The 18,698-nt window shown below is 42.2% G+C and overlaps 1 protein-coding gene across 5 annotated transcripts in view; it reads right to left on the reverse strand.

The window, feature by feature from the left end:
- Positions 1-18,698, reverse strand: part of AGAP1 (ArfGAP with GTPase domain, ankyrin repeat and PH domain 1) — a 290,576-nt gene that overhangs the window by 65,396 nt on the left and 206,482 nt on the right. For 4 of the 5 annotated variants that reach the window (XM_010713236.4, XM_085228638.1, XM_085228639.1 and 1 more), the window contains one exon: positions 13,030-13,191. The exons of the other annotated variant lie outside the window; for it this stretch is intronic. In XM_010713236.4, the coding sequence (XP_010711538.1) occupies positions 13,030-13,191 (162 nt within the window). The remainder of the gene's footprint in view (positions 1-13,029; positions 13,192-18,698) is intronic. 5 annotated transcript variants of the gene reach the window in all.

Here is an 18,698-nt window from a genome sequence, read left to right on the forward strand (position 1 = left end):
TTATCTTTAACGTCTCATCCAACCCAAGCCATTCGTTCTTTACACAAATACAATGCATTGCTGATGAATTTATGAAATCCCTCTTTTGTCATCCTTAGACATCCCATTCTACAGACCTTCAATTCTTTCTAACAGCTTTGATTTTCTATATCAACTGACTCATATTCACTGCTGTTGCCTTCAGTATCCTTATTGCCCAGGTGGGGTGGGACTAACAATGTTGTTATTTACTCTGCATCTTCCAGACATCCTAAGGTATTAGCATGACCCAACTGTATTCTTCTAAACCATCAATCAGTCCTCTAAAAGAAAGCAGAGGCTCTTGACCTTCTACACAGAGTTAACATGCAGGTAGTCACTGTAATTGACAACACAGAAAAACCATGACACATAGCAGTACAAGATTACTGTCAAAATACTGTGCAATCAAATATAATAAAGGTTGATGGACTAGCAGATTCCTTCTTCTACTATGCCTATGTGTAAGGATGCACAAGTTCAGGACTGCTTGCTCGCCCAAAACCAGGAGGGGAACCTATCCCCAGGGATATAAACAAGGATTTAAACTGAAATTTTCTATATAAATCTCTCATCCTTTCCATGGTTCTGATTTCAACCCAGTCCACTCCTTCCATCTTCTTGCAAAAGTGGCTGGGTGTCTTGTATTACTGCACAGCATTTGGCAGTCCCTTTTACTTGCAGATAAAATGTCCTCATCTCCTACCCCAAAGGTAGAAAGTGTTCATTTTGGGTTTGTCAATCAAGAACTCGAGCTTCCGTGTACTGCAGTGGTTGATGCGTTAGGACAGAACTACAGTGCACTGAGAAATGAATATGTGGTAGGGGCTGTAAGAGCTGGGAAGGGACAACTCTGAGAAGCTGAAGAAGGCAGGTGCCCTTCAAATGATAACAGTTCTCTGTACTCCACTGGGTCTCTGCAGCCTGCTTCACTCCAGCAGGACACCTGGAACGAATCCTGTCCTTGCCCACTTCACAGTGAGTTTCCTGTTTTTTCAGTGCTCTCCTACAAGCAGGACTAAAGCACGGAAGGATTTTCACAAGCAGAACCTCAGAGATAAACACATTGGCTTCTGTGTTGCTCAAAGAAACATTTAGGGCTTTTTCTCAAGTGCCTCTTTCTTTTTGGAAGCAGTGAGAATGTTCAGGCTCTGGGGGACAGTTTATGTCAATCTTTTCTTCTTTTCTCAAAAGTATTGCAGGTTAAACTTGAGGCCTAACAACCTTGACAATGTTCCTTTACATTTTTTTGACAAGCCATTGAGTAGCATTATGACAAATTACGGGACCCAATGATATGTAACCAGAAAATCTATGCCAGCCAAAGGCTGTAGATGAAATAAAAGCCTAAAAGAAGTATTTCTGGCAGAAAAGAGAGGAGAGGAGAAGAGAGGAGGGGAGAGGAGAGGAGAGGAGAGGAGAGGAGAGGAGAGGAGAGGAGAGGAGAGGAGAGGAGAGGAGAGGAGAGGGAAGGAGAGGAAGGGAAGGGAAAGGAAAGGGAAAGGGAAAGGGAAAGGGAAAGGGAAAGGGAAAGGGAAAGGGAAAGGGAAAGGGAAAGGTCATACAGCTGTACAGACAACATGCAAAAACCTTTACCAAAACCAAAGCTGCCTTCATGTCCTATTTTCTATACTTCTTTGCTATCATTTTTCATCAGTGTGGGATCAACAGTTCTAGAGGAGTCCATCTCCTAGATACACGGCAAGGACACACTGTGAGACTTAAGGTAATGAGTTACTGGAAATGTAAAATCCACTTAATAGCTTCTCATTCAAATTATTTAGTTACTTATTTATTTTCAATAAATTGAGACCCCCGTATCCTTTAACCAAACAAGATGCAAATAAAGTGTGCCAAGAAAAAAACCACCAAAGTTGTCACCCAATTAACACTGCTGGCTGGGAGACATCTACAAAGACTGCAGAAATAATGCTTACAACCTGCAATGAGTAGGAAAACAATTTATTTGTTGCTGGCCTGGTTTCCTTCACTAAATTCACCTAAGCTCAGATGGTTGCAACATTCATGTGATAAACAGCATGTTTCACCATAAAACCTGAACTGGTTGTTCAAAAAAAGTTATTTATAACGGACCATTCACAGCCTACTGACTGGCAGCCACCCAACCACAAAGTAATTATGTGTGTGACAATGATGATATTAAGCACAAAGTAATAGGATAGCTTCCAGTTTTAAGGCTAAGTAAATCATGAACTGTACTTTTATGTACAAACACGTTGGTTAAAGCATTCCAGTTGTCTGGAAATAGGCACGTTCTCTTCGGTATTTTGTTTACCACTACAAAGTATTACCTTGGCTGAAAAGCACAAACATTTGGGACAATTTGGGATGACTACAAACCAGTCACCACCTCAATTTTTCAATGATAATTTAAAAACTACATCATCTTTTTTTTTCCCCTCTTGAAATACTACCTTGCATGACAATTGCTTTCTATGCGCACAAGCACTGAAGTCCCAAGAGGAGGAGCTCTGGAAAGAAGAAATAACGGGGGAGCTCGGAGCGAGCTGCCAATTCTTTATCAAATGAAGCAGAGTCAGAAATACTCCAGCCTGGTTTTGTAATCCATCACCATGAACTGCAGCACTTCCTCCCCAGATTAAAAAGACAGATTCAAAGCACTGGGGAAGGAAGTAAAAGGGAAGTCAAAGTCAAGTCAATGCCATATCAGTTAGAGATTACCAATGAAGAAGACGTGTACGCAACGGTAGAAGCTGACAAGCTTTATGCCTGCTTGTGTCCAACACAACCTCCCCTGGGATGTACTCTGAAAACTCAAGTCTAACAGAGAGAATCAACATGTGGCTTCCTTCCCTTTTATTTTTTAACATATTTTTTTGCACGTTTCAGCATCATGCTCAATATGAAGCCTCCCATGGATGCTGATGTTACTGTATACATCATGATCCTATGTATGTGATGAGATGCCTCCAAAATATACTGCTGAGCAATCTGTTCCATCTGATCCTCGTGGTTCCCTTCCAACATGGGACATTCTACAACTCTATGTCATTAAGGCCAAAGATACAGAGTTTCGTCACAGAAAAAAAGTTTATCTTTTTAAGGCTTCCATCCTTTAGCAAGCTTTAAATAGACTAATAACCCTCTGCTGCCATGCCTGCTGTCTGTGGGGGTTATATGGAGCAGAAGGTAGGATGTATCTTGTCATATCACAACAGAAGGATGAGTTTTCCGTATTCAGACAGGAATCACAGCATTAGAGAAAGTCTGGATTGAAAGGCACCTTAAAGCCCATCCAGTTCCAGCCTCCTGCAGTGGGCGGCGGCACCTCCCACAATGCCAGGTTGCTCAAACCCCATGACATGTATTGTTTTAAATCCATCTAAGCAAAACTGACGCTCTGGACTTGCGAAGCCTGACTAGCAAACACCAAGAGGCCAGGAATCAGTTAGTCACAGCTGCATTTGGTGGTAATAACTAACCTGTTAAGTAGTGTGAGGCTTACCAGGTTCTGACATGTCCCTGTGATCTATGTCTCCTGATGGAGAAAGGCATCTCCTCAATGAAGACGGACATGAATGATCCTAAAAGTCTCTTCCAACACAAACCACTCTGTGATTCTACAGTTAGGAGCTAATCTAACTGGGCCTTCTGTTTTATTACAGCTTGGGAACTAAAGGCTTGGTTTCATGATGGGAATCAGAACCTCAGCAAGCAGGAAGCACACAGCCCAAAGAGCCCTCTCAGCACAGGCTGGAGATGAGTGCACAGCACAGGTGTCGAGCGCTCAGAAGTCACCAAACGCATGGATTCAGAGGGCAGATTTGTCTTCTAAAGGGGGAAGGAAAAAAACCAACAAGGGGAAGCATGAGCTCTTCATCTGACACATGGTTAACGCAGTGTTCAGCCTGCTATGAGGTCCTCCCCTACCTCCCCAAGCCACACACGTGTGTTGATGTGCAGACGTTACTGGGTGAAGAGTCCTGGCAAAAAGCATGTTTTATTCCCTAAATTCCATATGCCATAGAATATTCAAATAAGAGAAAAGATTTGCAGTGCTGGAACAATAAGCATCACTTAGGATGATGTATTTTTTCATAGAGTGCTGTGTGTTTGATGCACATGTCTTTAGTGACTTCTTTTTCTTCATTTTAATAGAAATTCGAATTAAGAAATCTGTGGCATTTTTATAGGTGAGAAATTAACAGAAGCCTCATTAGCTTCTAAGAGGAGAAAATCTAAACCATGCAGCCAGCTACTGACCCTTTCCCTTGCTTCTTTTAAAGGATGCAGATTTATCCTCATTACAGGATTAGAAACAGCGCTTGCTCTGCTTCGTAATGTCATCCTTGTAACATCTGTAGATAAACCGAATGCTCGCTAGATCAGGCACCAAAAAAGCCACGTTCCTGCAGTCTGAAGGTTAAACTGGATTAATTTAGAAAACCTGAAAATTGATACACCGTCATTTAACATGTGCTCAACATGTGTGCTCAGCAGCAACTGAAATGAAATATCTTAAACATTATCAAACGTTACATCATTAAATATAAATTAGATGGAAACGGGGGAAAGCTAAAAATTGACTAGGAGTTCAGATACTCTAAATGGCTAATATGTCCATTTTTCACCTGAAGCCCTCTCCAATACCGTTTTGCTATTAAGCAAAACCTAAAGAAAGGTAATCAATTCCAACTAAAAAGCACTTATCCTGGAATGACTGTGCGTAAGGCACTTCAAACCTCTGGCTGGCTGCCAAAGCCCAGACAACAGCTATCAATGTTTCTGACTATCACAGGAGCACAAGGGGCCATGCATAATTGACTAGAAGATGGGCTAAAACTGTGCCCAATCAGTGTGTGATCAAAAACGCGTGGAATATTCAGCGCCACTTGATTACATGGAGGCACGTCCTTTCACTCTCCTCATGAAATCTCTTCAAGGTCCAGAGTACTGTAATAAGATCATTACTGTCAAGCGGTACGAATCGCAGGCAATGAGTCTTGGGATAGGAAGTCATACTTCACAAGCTCCTCTGGTCTCTCTCTCTTTTTTTTTTTTTTTTTTTTGTATTTTACTGCGTGTTGAGGCAGCAAGGCGACGAGGTGACAGATAATGATCACATCACTGTGTGGCAACTAGAAAGGCACTTTTAAGAAAGAGCACAGAGATATCAGCTTAAGAGAAACTCAAACTTTTTTTTTTTCTGCTTTTTTTTTTTTTTTCTCCCCTCACTCAAAAAATTAAATAGAATTAAACTGTGCGGTATTCTTTCATGAATTGTGATTTAATGTCATTGAATTTAATCATTTGATAGATTTTCATATTACATCAAAGCCTATTACCTCACAGACAAATGGCCAATTTTCTTCATCTCGCACTCACAAAAGAAGCCTTTATTAATTTTTTGTGTGTTGGGGGGGGGAGGGGTTGGAGTGGTGGAAAACGTCAATGATGAGGACTGTTGAAGTCTTCTTTTTACCTACTCCTTTCACTGGAGTTGCAGACTACATGCAATGCATAACAGCTCTCAGAAGTAACCCATCTCTATAAAGAGAAAAGTGGAGGGATTGGAAACAGTAGATTAAAGCCTACAGTATGGAAAACAAACATGCAGCAAGCTAACTAAGATCTCATGCATAGCGTGTGCATCTGCAGCATAGACTACAAAGACAGAAAGTATTTGCTCACTGAGTTTGGCAGCTAACTTAAGGCAAATATTTAATTAAAACCTGAAGAAGCAACACAGGATTGAAGTGACTAACCAGTTGAGAGTTGGAAACACAAAGAGGTCTACGTTACCATTAAGGATTGTCTTGTAAATGCATGCCACTGACACCACAGAGCATAAAAAGTGGAATTGCTCCAGTTCTACATTTTTTAAATGGATGAGGCTGCTATGATTGCGCAAAAGGCTACACCTAAAGCAAGTAAATCTTGCATCACGACTCTCCAGCTGGCATTTCACCTATCAGAACCCCACTCTCCAGCACCAATTTGTCACCTTTCCAACGTGTGCCATTTGGAGCCGCCTCCTTGGGCTAAGGTGAGAATGCCATGCTGCACCAGCACAAGCACCTTGGCTCAAGATTTCATATACATGGCAACCAGGAGAACAAAATTACATTTACAGTGACTTCATTTCACTTTACGTTTTTAAACGTTATGCCAGCTTCCTAGGGCATAATCATCTCTGTTCATCCTTTGGGTATTTTAAGTTAGGTGTATAGATTCATCATGAAATCATGTGGTCTTGCACTTTGGAAAAATGGGCAAATAACATGTAAAGTAAGCACCTAAGAGAATTGAACTTCTGTAATAGTATTAGTATCTCACAGGTATTTCTTGCCATCTTGTGAACCTTCTTCCTAACCCATGGTCTCTGCCTAAAGCTGACAGCACAGTTCTAAGGAAGATGCTCATTACCTGAACCCAGCAGAACACTAGCGTGTCACTTGTTTTCTTTCACTTACAAAGCTACTTAAAACTTCTTTCTTTTCCAAAGAAATCAAGCCACATCTCAGCACAGCACTCATGCTAAGAATACACAGTGTATTCAATGAGCTCCATACTGAACACATAGTACGTGTACTGCACTAAGAGTGGGACTGCTTTTCGTCAGAAAGAAGGGAAAAAATAAGCTTTATCTTCCTCTCGATATCCAGGTGTACCAGTGTGTACACCAACCACCAACTCCTTCTGGGCCTCAAGCTTTCCAGAATCCTCTTTGCTGCTGACCACCACTGCGAGACTTCTCCTTTCAAGCGGGTAGGCGGAACATGCAGCCTCTTCCGACCCCGAGCTAGCAGCACTTTGAAAGAGAAGAAGGGATCTTTCAACTTGTTTAGCCTGCAATGAAGTAGGTTAAAACAATAGATGAGCTTCACCTCCCTTGTCTTTCACTCCTCAGCATCAACATAAATGTCTTTCAGCAGCAAACCTTTCATGTCAAATAGGCTGTGACGACTAAGGCTGAAGGTTTCCCAACAAGTGACCTTTATGCCTTGGTTGAAAGCAAGTCTCTGAAGATTCAGTTTAGATTTTATTAATTTCTGCCCTCCTGTTTCTCGGGTGTATAGCAATTGTCCAGTACTGTATCTCCTGCAAAGTTACTGACGAATAGTGTAATTACAACTGAAGAGTGTTGTGACAGTGAATAGGTGCTAACCTCTGTGGTACACTTAAAAGGAGCACGTGGCATTACAGACAACAAATCTGTTCACATCCTGCAGGTTAAGTTGCCTTGCAGACAAAGGAAGAAAACACAGTTACTCATTTTGCTGGTTTTTTTTTGTCATCATTTGAATGCCAAGTAAAATCTGTTTGTTTGTTTTTTCATTCAATTACTGCTTATCAGGGAAGCCCGTCCAGCTACACATAAATGCTACTTTCCTTTACCCAACATTGCAGTCACAACGCCCTTTTTTGTACCAATCTCACTTGAAATACTGTGTTGTTTTGGAAAACTCCAGAACACTTATTTTGCAAACTCTTCCCAGCACAGGCCAAGTGCTCTGCCTGCAACCTCCTCACATGGGCTGCTGGAATACCTGCACTGCAATGATGCAAACTCTCCCCTAATGCCACACAGCACCAAAGCTTCATTTCATTTCCACATGTTTCCCTATCTCAGTACCTCCAGACAAGTATCAAAACCTTTCCCTCTACTGAAATAACAGATGTTGTTCCAAAAATGCCTCCACAGCTACTCGCACTGTGCAGTAAGATATAATTATTGATATCCAATGTCTAGGAACTATCAAGTTAACAAGGATAATGTCATTATCAGCAATAACTTACATATAGTTCTTATGTGGCACTGTCTGTTTACTTGTATAACCTCAGTAGTACACCTAAGTACCTTTTTGCAGACTGCAAAGAGCTTTAACTTGAAGTTTTGGTGGCAGCATTACTTGAAGCAACACAATCCATCTAACAGATACGATTCCGAAGGTTACAAACTCTTTAGCAGGTGAGTAGCTCTGCCCTCGTTGCAGCTGCAGGTCAAGATATTATATTTCACATCTTCCAGAAAAAAGTGAGTGACTTTTTGTGCTGGAAAGGTTTCTGAACATGCTGTCCTCTGACAGTGGCAGAAGGTTTCTTCCAGACCATAAAAAGCCCCACCATTAAAAAAAAACAAGTAAAAATAAATTCCTTCATCACGGTGCCTAACTCAGTGGATTACAAAGAAGCATCAGCATTAACAACATCATGTCCAGCTGCCAAATGAAGGAGCTACTCTCCCACCAACACCACAGCTCATTGCTTTCATCTGTCCAATGCAGCAGGTCGCAGAGGTGTTCCTGAACTTCTTAACTAACACTCCTGTATACATTTCAACATACAATACCAGCAGGTAAATCATGGGGAAGCGGGAGGGATTTCACTAAGGAAAGCTTAGGGTGAGAAGCTGCAGGTAAGATGCAGTTTTTTTTCATGCATCATATACTACACAGCCAGTTAACTGCTATATTGCTTTCAATTTATACAAAATGACAATTTTTTTCAGCTATTATACAGTTTCCAGAGACAAACACCAAGAGCTGCGTTTCTGTATTTTGCTTTGCCATTCTGGTTTTGGAATGCCTGGAACAGACAAGAAAGTCTCAGAAACAAACTCGTATGTCCCCCAACTCTGTGCACACTGTCCTGCCGTCCTGGACTTAATCCCCGCTTGGCTGAGAAACAAGAGAACAAACTACCTTTGTGTTAGGAAGACAGTTCTAAAAAGAAACATGAAAGAACCTTCCGTGCCCTTCAAAAGTTCTTTAGAAACCAGTGATAAAGAAGAACGTAGAACATGGATTTGCAGAGAAAATGCACTTTGGAAGTTTACTGAGTTGCTAATCACATCCATTACTCACCAGCTCCTGTTTCTCAGGGTCCACTTGCACAGACAGGAGCATGAGGGCTATACTGGTTTTGCCTGCACTGCTGGGAGAGAACATGAAACAACAGCACCCTGCCGCAGCTGACTTACATCCATGACCCAAGGAACACATCTGCCCTTCCACCTGGACACAGTCATGCTGATCCTACCATCAAAAGCAGAGTTGGCCCTGTTGGCCAGGGTGCTCTAACAATGACACTGCTGCATCTACATTTGATACTGAGAGGACGGTCATACCTTGAGCTTTTTACAGCTCTTAAAATGAGCTTTCTGCAGCTCTACTTGGATTGAAGGTTTAAAAACCAGGTCCAAACAAGAATGAGAAAAATAAAACACTGGGAAAGAGCTTCCTGTGAAGAGTATTTACAGGACAGCTTTTTAATTCTTCTACTTGTTTTCAAGCTGAAAAACCTTCCTATTATCACTGGCCGCTCCACTATGTGCAGTAGCACACGGGTACCAAACCAGGCCAGGCAGTGTGCAGCTATTCCTCTTTGAAACACAGCACTGTATCATCCTGCTCCGAGCAAGTACAGACAACATGGTGGGAAAAACACTGCTGGTTTCTGGCACCTTGCCTAATGTAAGCATTCCTGCTGTTACCCTCAAAACTGGGGAATTTTTTGCAGTGACAAGTCCTGCACAGAGAGAACTAAAAAACCTTCTCTCTGGGTTTCATCGCACTCGTGAAAATTTCACAAGAACCTGATCTTCCAAAATAGAAACTGAATTTTAATTTTCACCCAACTGCAGCGCAGCTGCTTTAGCATTTTTGTTGCTGCAGCCATTGTCTTAGAAAACCAGTAGGAAGACAAATCCAGTAACATTAAAGAATCAATCCCAGAAAGAGAGGGCTGTGCATCTGCAGACAGTGTGGAGAAAGAAGAATCAGCATGATCTTTCTGGAATGTATAAAAGAGATGAGCATCAGTCCTTGGAGTTACTAACATCACCCTAGGCCCACTAGTGTCCATCATCGTGATATCTGAATACTTGGGCAGAGGTCAATGATCAAAGCAGGCATGTTCAAGGAGAGAGACTGAAAAATGTAGTAAAGTTGCTAGAGTTTGAAGACCAGATTTAAACCTCACTGAACACTTTGCTTTGCTACAGACAGAAATGCAGGAAGCCAAGATTTCTGTTTGAGAGCTGATACTTCAAACATGCCTGGATCCAAAGGAAACTAACATAAAATCTAGAATTATCCAAATCATTTAATGATCCACTGCACCTACTGCAGCAGAACCTTCCTCCTCCTAGTCACAGTGAGCTCAAGATTTCCAGAAGAAGGGAAGAAGGAAGATACAGCTCTCCCACAGCTATCAACACAGTCTTCTGTATCCCAGGTTCACTAAGTCACCTGCCTTATCTCAAACATCTAGTCCAAGCTGCTAAGGCTAAGCGTGCATCTCTTGAAATACTCTTCTTTTGACTGCTTAATTTGGACTGAATCTCCAGTTGCAGTAATCCAGCTGAACACCTGTAAGAGTTTAGATCTATGCTTATTGCAAGTGAGGAGGAAAAACAAAAAGGAAATCTTTTGGGTCATTGGACAGAACAGGAATTCAACTTTTCCTGTCTAAAAAAATAAAAAAAAAATAAAAAAAATAAAAAAAAAATATAAAAGTCTAAATTACTAAGCTAACTACTTTAAATCAGAAAACAATTTCTTGAAATTGAAATTTCTTGAAATTGAAATTCCACGCACAGGAGAAAAACACTTACCAACCCAAAGCAACTCAGACACTCCCTGCACTTGGAGCTGACCAACTTACGACAGTGCTTGTCCCAGGGATGGAAACATCCCCATTGCTCAGCATCTCAGCAAGCTGAGAGAGATAAACGCTTCCAGTGTGCTCAGCCACAGAGTCTACAAAACATAAATTTCCAAGGAAACCTAGAAGGTATTTTTTTCCTGCATTACCCTTCTTCTAAAAGGCACAGGAAAGTCTAGCGTTTCCTTGCTCCTCCTCGTTCCAGAGGGGTGAGGGCTGCTCTCCTAGAAGCCACGTGTCTCTCCTAACTTTGCTAAGAACTCAACTTCTGGGCCACTAAGATTAGCCCAGAGTTCCTCAAACATGACAACAACACAGTATAGACAGATGCAATTCCATCTGTCTCACAGCCAACAGCTGCATTTCACTGGGTTGTGCTCTCAGAGAGATGTTTTAAAAATGAAGAACTTACAACCACTGTGGCCCACTCAAAACTCAAAGCAGAAAAGGGTGCCTGTGTCAGAAGACATGGAAGAAGGGGCAGGTCAAAGAAAGCTCACCTGCTAATGCAGAGCTACAAAGACTGTGCAAGCAGATGCCAGCACTGGCTGCCACTTTTAAGGCTGCCTAGGTATCACTTGGTGCTGCTCTTCAGTTAGGCCTCATGCTCCTGCAGGCACATTTCCATGAAGTGGGACAGTTTTGTTAAGTCATTGTAAAGGGATTTTGGACTAGCATGCTAAGATGCTGCAAGACAAGGAGAAGAGCAAGAGAAAACAGAGAAGGATAAAGAAGCCACACAGTCTCCTCTCTAGTTAATAGCAAGATTTCAGGGCAAGGTGCACAACAACTGCAAATCCCTGCCTGCTTGCTGCACTTCAAAAGTCTCCCTGCAGACCAGGACCACACAGGCTCCAGCTCCAGTGACTTGTGAAAATAAGCTCACCAAGAGAAAGAAAACATACACGTATTAACTACTTACAAAGAGATTTTCAAAGGCTTTTGATACCCAGCTGGTCTTGATTTATATTGACTTCCACAAAATGCTTGTGGACAAATGGTGAGCTCTCTGAAAAATCCCCTCTGTAACTTCCCACTGAGGTATGAAAATAAGTGGTGTAAAAAGGATTGTTAAGGGGAAAGAAAAAAAAAAATAAAAAAAGAGAGACAAATTAAAAATGAAAGTTTAAAATAAAATTTGGCTGCAGGCCATAAACTAGGGGGAAACTAACAGTAAAGATAGTTAAATGACTGGAAACAGAACACAACAGGAGCTTGTATGAAAAAAAAAAGCTGATGGCTTTCTAAAAAGGATTTGTATAGATAGCTGAGGAAATAAATTCCGTATGTGACAGAAGTGCAATTGAGAAATTAAATAAACGGAAAATAAGGATGACTAAGTAGTAGTTAACATGCCCCTTCTCAGTTGTATACTATTATCACATCTATTTTTAATGTCTCTTCAGCTGTCTGCAATTGTCATCCTTTTTTCAGAACCTGTTCCAACTCTCTTTGATACTGAATTAGCTGTTTTTTTTTCACTCTCCAATGCTTACAACCACATCTTTTTCTTACTAAACACTCCCTTTTTCCAACAATGTTATTCCATTGTCTCCTTTTTTCATCTCCCCTTCTATGTTGACTCCCCAGTTTCTGAGCTTTCCAACTACCCTTGTTCATCTTTTTTTCTGGAGCTCTTTTGGCTGAATCCTAGCATGTTTCTTTTCTTCTTTTCTAAAGATACAAGCATGTTTTATATCATATCTGGCCACCGTACACATTGTTACCCCTTCAGAAAGGCATTGAACAGCTACAGCAGTGCTCACGTTGGAAACGATAAGCTAAACTAAGGAGAAAAAGCAGTCCTTTTTGGCTTTTGCTTTCTGGTTCTTATAAAAGAACCCAAGCATTTAAACTCTCCCCTTTCCTTTTTATCCTCAGATAACAGCATCTTTCCCCAAGCAGCTGAATATTCAAAGAATAACAGGCATCAGATGATTCTAGAGCAGAAGATGTGTCTGAGCAGAAGAGAGAGTGCTAGATTTATTAATACTGAGCAAACACACAAATTCTGATGTGATGTACAAGGCACTGAGTGAACCCAACTTTCCTTTCTTTTTAAACCTTACGAGTATGCCTGCACCTTAACTTCCCCACTAACGATGCTCCGTATCACCTTGGGGACCCTCATTTTAATTAAACAACTGGTTCCAAACATGTTTCAGACAGTACAATTCGCTGCCATGTGATGTCTCACATCACTCAGCTCCATCGTGAGGAAGATCAGACTTTTAATTTCTCTCCTTTCTAATTTCTCTGCAATTCTGTTCAAAGCCAACAACGAAGCTGAGTCACCAGGTAACAACGCTCTTCGAAACAACGATAAAATAGCCTCTACATTCCACCATGGAGCACGTTTACCTTCAGCTGTGCCTGAGATACCGTCGGCTTTGAAATTGCTGGTGCTTTTCTTCCTGCGATGTTTCTTTCTGTTGGCATGAGGCGAAGGAGGCGGATCGAGTTTGGGGCTGGTTGTACTGGATATACTTGGGCTTGAGCACACTGAATCTCCTAACCCGGTATCTGTAGTTTGAAAAAAAGAAAAAAAAAATAAAGAAAAAAATAAAGAAAAAAATAAAAATACTGCATAATTTAAACTAATGATTGCTAGAATTCAAGATATAGCCCTTTACTGTCCGTTAGCAACTAAACTCTTGAGCTCATGGTAATACAGGACAGCCTCCTAACAGCATCAATAATTTTTTCAAAGGGTGCAAATAAGTGACTGGGATCAAGTTCTGACTCAGGTCCTACCAAATGGATAGGACTCTCTATCAGCTTTAGAAGCCAGGCCAGTTAGAACTGACCGAAGAGGAAAGGAAATCACTATTATTTTCAATTGCTCTTTCTTACAAAAATCTTACTTATCCTCAAATTTACTCATAAGATGTTTTAATACAGAACAGAGATGGCCTAACATCCACTGAATCTTATCTGCCAATATGCCTGTTTAGTTGCTAATACAAGTACTCCAGCAATCTTCAGCTACTATTTTCATCCAAAGTTGCCAACATGAGATTTTAGTTTAACAGAAATCGATTTTTCTGGCTATGGTTAATGATAAATGCACTTTTTTTTCTTTGTCCCAGTCCAGAATAACTTCCTACTCCTCATTTGGAGTACTTGAAATAGAAGTGAAGCTGTGTCCAGAACATTGGTTAGATACCAACCCAGGGCTGCACTTAAGACAAATTCCTATGTTAGAAAAACATCAAGTCAGAGAGCATTTAAAAGGGAGCTTTTGATTTCTTTTTGAGTAGTACAATTCCTGTACAAATGCCTATTTGACAAAGAAACATTTATTTATTGTTATAAAGTTTACTTACTAATTGCCTGCTAAGCGCAGTTGTTCCACAAGTTAGTGGTGAGGGACCAATTATAGCATTAATTGGCTGCCAGTGGAGACCAAACCAAACTCCAACTGCAACCCTTAAGGATTTTTGTTCTTTTTTTTCCTATGCGCCCTATTTTGAAAACAGTGATCCAGATTAAGCCACAAAGGGAACTGTAAGAAAGTATTTAGCACTCTGTGTGTAGTGTACAGCAGGTTTCTGTGTATCTGAACAGGAGCTGCTGAAGGCAGTTATCCTGCAAGGGCTTACTGTCTCTCCATGTGCAGAGGAAGGCAAACCCTGACGAGAAGCCAAGCTGATGCTCAGCAGGCATTTGGCAAAGGGGATATTGGTGCCTTTTAAAATCTCTGACATTGGAAGAAAAGAAGATTAAAAAGAGGACAACAGCAGAGGCATGGCCAAGAATGCAAGTCTGTCACTTCCATTCCTGAATGCTTTCCTCCAGCTAGAGACTTAGGAAGGTTTCCTACGTTGGGAACATAAAAAACTGGACAGAACAGCTGGCAGCAGTGAAATGCAGATCCTTGTACTGCGACAGGCAGCACCAGACAGATGCCCACCTGCTCTGCAATGAGCTACTGAGGCCATGGGGTAAGGACAGCGTCTCGTTGCTTTCTGTTTGCTTGCTCACCAGGAAACTGCAATTCATAAATATCACAGAAAGCATGCCAGCCAGAAAGGCTTCCTCCATACAATGCCATTCCTCAAAATGCTTCACTTTTTCCCCTTAGAAAATATGAGGGCTGTAGCACGTGGGCAGGCCTCTAACTCTCAGCTTTCACCCTGAAAAGAATTATTCCATTTTACTCAAGGGGAGGAAAAAAAAACAACACAGAAAAGCAGCCAGCTCGATCCATGCCCTTCAACAGACTGCTTGCAAAGAAGTGTGATGCATGCCTGAGTCTGCTGCAACCCACAGGGCTGGAGTATAAGAGCTGTGCTCATTGCTGCACCACTGCCTGGATGTCAGACATGGTGCCCTGAGCAGAGAAAGGCCCCTTCCAACCCAAGCCATTCTATGATTCTACGAAAAACTGCAAATTCTTAACAGCTGCAAGCCATTTGGCAAGTGAAAAGGGGAATTCTCCAAAACGTTTCCTTGACAAAAAAATAAATAAATACAAATGTAAAGCTGCACGTTTGCTGCAGGTCAGTCCCATTTCTGGGCTATAAATAACACAAACAAAACCTGTTTGTGAATTCTGAAAAATGATGAGACTTACAAATGCACTGCACCACCGCTCGCCCCAAAGAATGAACCTGCTGCGGTAAATCCTGCTGAGCCACAGCCCCTGTGGGCAATGAGGAGCTGTCCTGGGGTCACACTGCTCCCAGGGGGAGAGCCCGAGGGATTCCCTCCCCCTGCAGCAGCAAAGAGCTGCAAGGCTCCTGGAAAAGGATGCTGATGTCGTAGGGTGCGCTGTTATTACGATAGGGCACGTCATTATCGTTATCACAGAGCGCAGTTACGATTACGACAGAGCACCTGACTATTACGATAGGGCATGCTCTGGTTTTTGAGAGCAGCCCTTGAAGATGGAAGTTGTAAACCATTCCTCTGCTTTAAAATATGAGCAATGGAAGAACGCCAGGCTCACGCGCCGTGCTTTCCCATTTCCAGCTACTCCTTGTGCCTGACAAGGTATTCTTCAAATTGAAAAGAGGGCTCCTGAAAGCCCTGCTTCAGAAAACTGTAAATGAGTTCAGGCTTCAGCCCGCTGAATGCAATTTCATACTCCTGACTGAATACAAATAATGCATTTTATTTTGTATCAATTACCACGCGTGAGAACAGACGACCACTGCCGGTGCTATTAGATATATATTAAAAAAAAAAAAAAAAAAAAAAAGAGGCAAAGAAAAAGGCATGCCAAATTAAAAAAGCCAGCGCCTCATTACTCCACATCTAAAGCAGCTCTGACGGAGGCACAGGAACTCATAAGATGCGTCTCACTGGGCTGGGATGGGCTGTTTTGCAGCCATCCTGCACGTTCAATGTTAGCCATTAGTTCTTCCCAATCGGGCATCAACGTTCAACGCACACCCAAAAAAATATATAATACTAGCAATAATAATAACAATCTGCAGCCTCTCCGAGCTTCAATACTTGAAGTATGAGTCAAAGAAGCAGTTTCACTTTTCACTCGGGAAGCTGACAAGCATGACTAGAGGGGGAATAAAATAACATTCAGTTCGCATAAATATCAAGCAGGCTGCTTGAGACTGATGGGCCAGGAATGTATTCTTAGCCATCATTCTGGCAGACAGGCCCAAGGACACTCATAACTTATTTTACAATCATTTAGTTTCAGCTCAAGTGGAAAACGTGACAACTTATCTCTGCTGACAAGATGGCATATCGAACCTTACAATTAACTCTCCCGCGATTATCTGCCCAGCCCATCATTAGCTTTGCAGTTTTTGATGGACTGTACGGGCAAGCTCTACTTGATGACGGTCATCATTTGCAGGGTGTATATCTGTATTAAGGACACCATTCTCTCCTTGCCACGGAGTTATCCTGCCCAGCACACGCTCTGCTCTGGAACTGCAGAGCCAGGTTTGTCGATGACGTGCAGCAGCACCGCTGCAAAATGCCCTCTCCTCCCAGGAGAGCTCTGCTAGCTGCAGCCTCTGCTGCTGACGGCAGGGGATGGAAGTTCCTTGCGAATGCATGCGTCCCCTCGTAGCACACAGCTGTCCCTTCTCCCCTCTGCCTCTCCCTGTGCATTAGGCAGAAATCACAGAACCTAAAAAAGCCAATGCAGCTGTTGTTATGCAAGCCAACTTCCAAGGCTGCCCCTTCTCCTAGATACATTTCATAATTACAGTCATAGACGAAACTCCTTTCAATTATGACACATATTAATACGAGAAACGAGAGGCACAAGGGAAGAAATATTTTGTCTAAAGCAACATCCAGAATTGAGATGAAACATTAAATGAAAAAATCAACCAATCCTCTGAAGAGTCTCAAGGGCTGTGCTGTTGCACTGCACCACATTTGCCATTTGAAACACATCTGATATCCTCTCTCAGTATTACACGTTCATAAAGCTTAACGTTCAACCTCACAGTTTTACCTTTTGGAACACATGCCACAAACAAAGTTGCAGGAGCACTGGAGGGTTTGAAAAGGGTAAAAAATGCCATCCCAACCCTCAGTGCTCCTGCATCTGCTGAAAGCAAGCTGGGTGGAAGCATTTGAGACATCTTCCCTTCTCTGCTTGCCATGCACGCCTCGTGGAGTAGCAGCAAATACCAACATAGGAATCAAGGGGGGAAAGAAAATTAGGGCCCAGAAGCAGGAGGGAGTGCCCCGCTAAGACACCCAGATGAGGGCTAGCGTAAGAGGAGACAGCAACACGTGATGCGTGGGAACAGCACAGCACAAAGGCTGAGCTGAGATGCACAAACCCGAGAATGAGCCCCGTCTTTGGCCCACAGCTCCTATTCTCTGTCACACACACAACCCTTTCTCTCCTGTGTAACGATTTGAAGCGGAAACAAGGCCATTCTGACCTCCTCTACCTTTGTGTCTTTTGATTTATTTTATATTTTTGTCAAATCACCTATTTACAAAAACTTGAAACAAACTCAACAGGTGATGCTATTCTCTGCAGACCAAAGTCGGGCTTGATCTGGTTTACATTTTTCTTGCATCTTCTCGTTAAAATTTTCCAACTGGCTTTCAAAGTGAAATTAGACTTTTTGTGGAGCCCAGCTCCCTGACGCAGCCTTCCTCCCAAGAGCCCGGGGATTGATTAATTTGGGTGTTTGATTTTCTGAAGTGACACGAAGTCAGACTCTGCACAAAAGCAGGAGCGGCGCATGGGATCAATTAAAGAGCAGAAGCAGCAACACAATTAATACCTCCAAGTTCAATGGGAAGAGAAAGAGCCGATGACGAAAACAACAGCAACAGCTCCAACTGCAGCAGGAATCTTTGCCACGGCCCGAGGAAGGCTGAACCCAACGGGTGTGTTTCAGAACTTTTACTGTGCCATTAGCGTAGAAATGAAATAAGCCAAAGATGTCGGTAGCTGGTGGACTGGATAATAAAAAAAATAGCTGGACACTTTCATCTTCTACACATGTGTTTTAAATAGAGGCGAGAAAAGCAATCCTTTTATTTAAGCAGGGGAAGCAATAGACTAAAACCATCTGTAGTTGTATTTCAGACCCATTTCCCTGAGCTGAAATTTTTCTGGCTGTGAAATCCAATGCTCTGCAGCTTCTCTTTACAGCTATTACCATAAACGTTCTATCAAGTTCTTTATATTCCTCCTCCGCCTCAAACTGAAGTTAAAGGGATGCTGCAATTGCACAATGACTGCGTAAGGCATGGATGTACAGGACAGACATTAAAAACCTGTCAAAGCCGCAGCTCGGCAGAAGCCTGCCGACAGTGATAAACATTTGTGAGTGGGGAGAAGGGCTGGCAACAAGACTTTAGCGCGCAGGAAAAAAAGCACAAACATTTCCAACACACACTCAGCTCGTCCCTTCGATAGAAAGCGGGCCCGTCCGGTCATTGATTAGCTGAATTTAGCTTGGACATTCAAGCTATTGAGGGCTTAAATTAACCTGCTGCACTGAAAGAAATTAAAAGGAAGCTCTGAGCCGAACTGTGGGATGGAGATGAAAGAGCCTCAGGAGTATTCTCTTTCCACGGCG

The sequence above is a fragment of the Meleagris gallopavo genome, chromosome 7, assembly GCF_905368555.1.
Source record: "Meleagris gallopavo chromosome 7, MGAL_WU_HG_1.1, whole genome shotgun sequence".
NCBI lineage: Eukaryota > Metazoa > Chordata > Aves > Galliformes > Phasianidae > Meleagris > Meleagris gallopavo.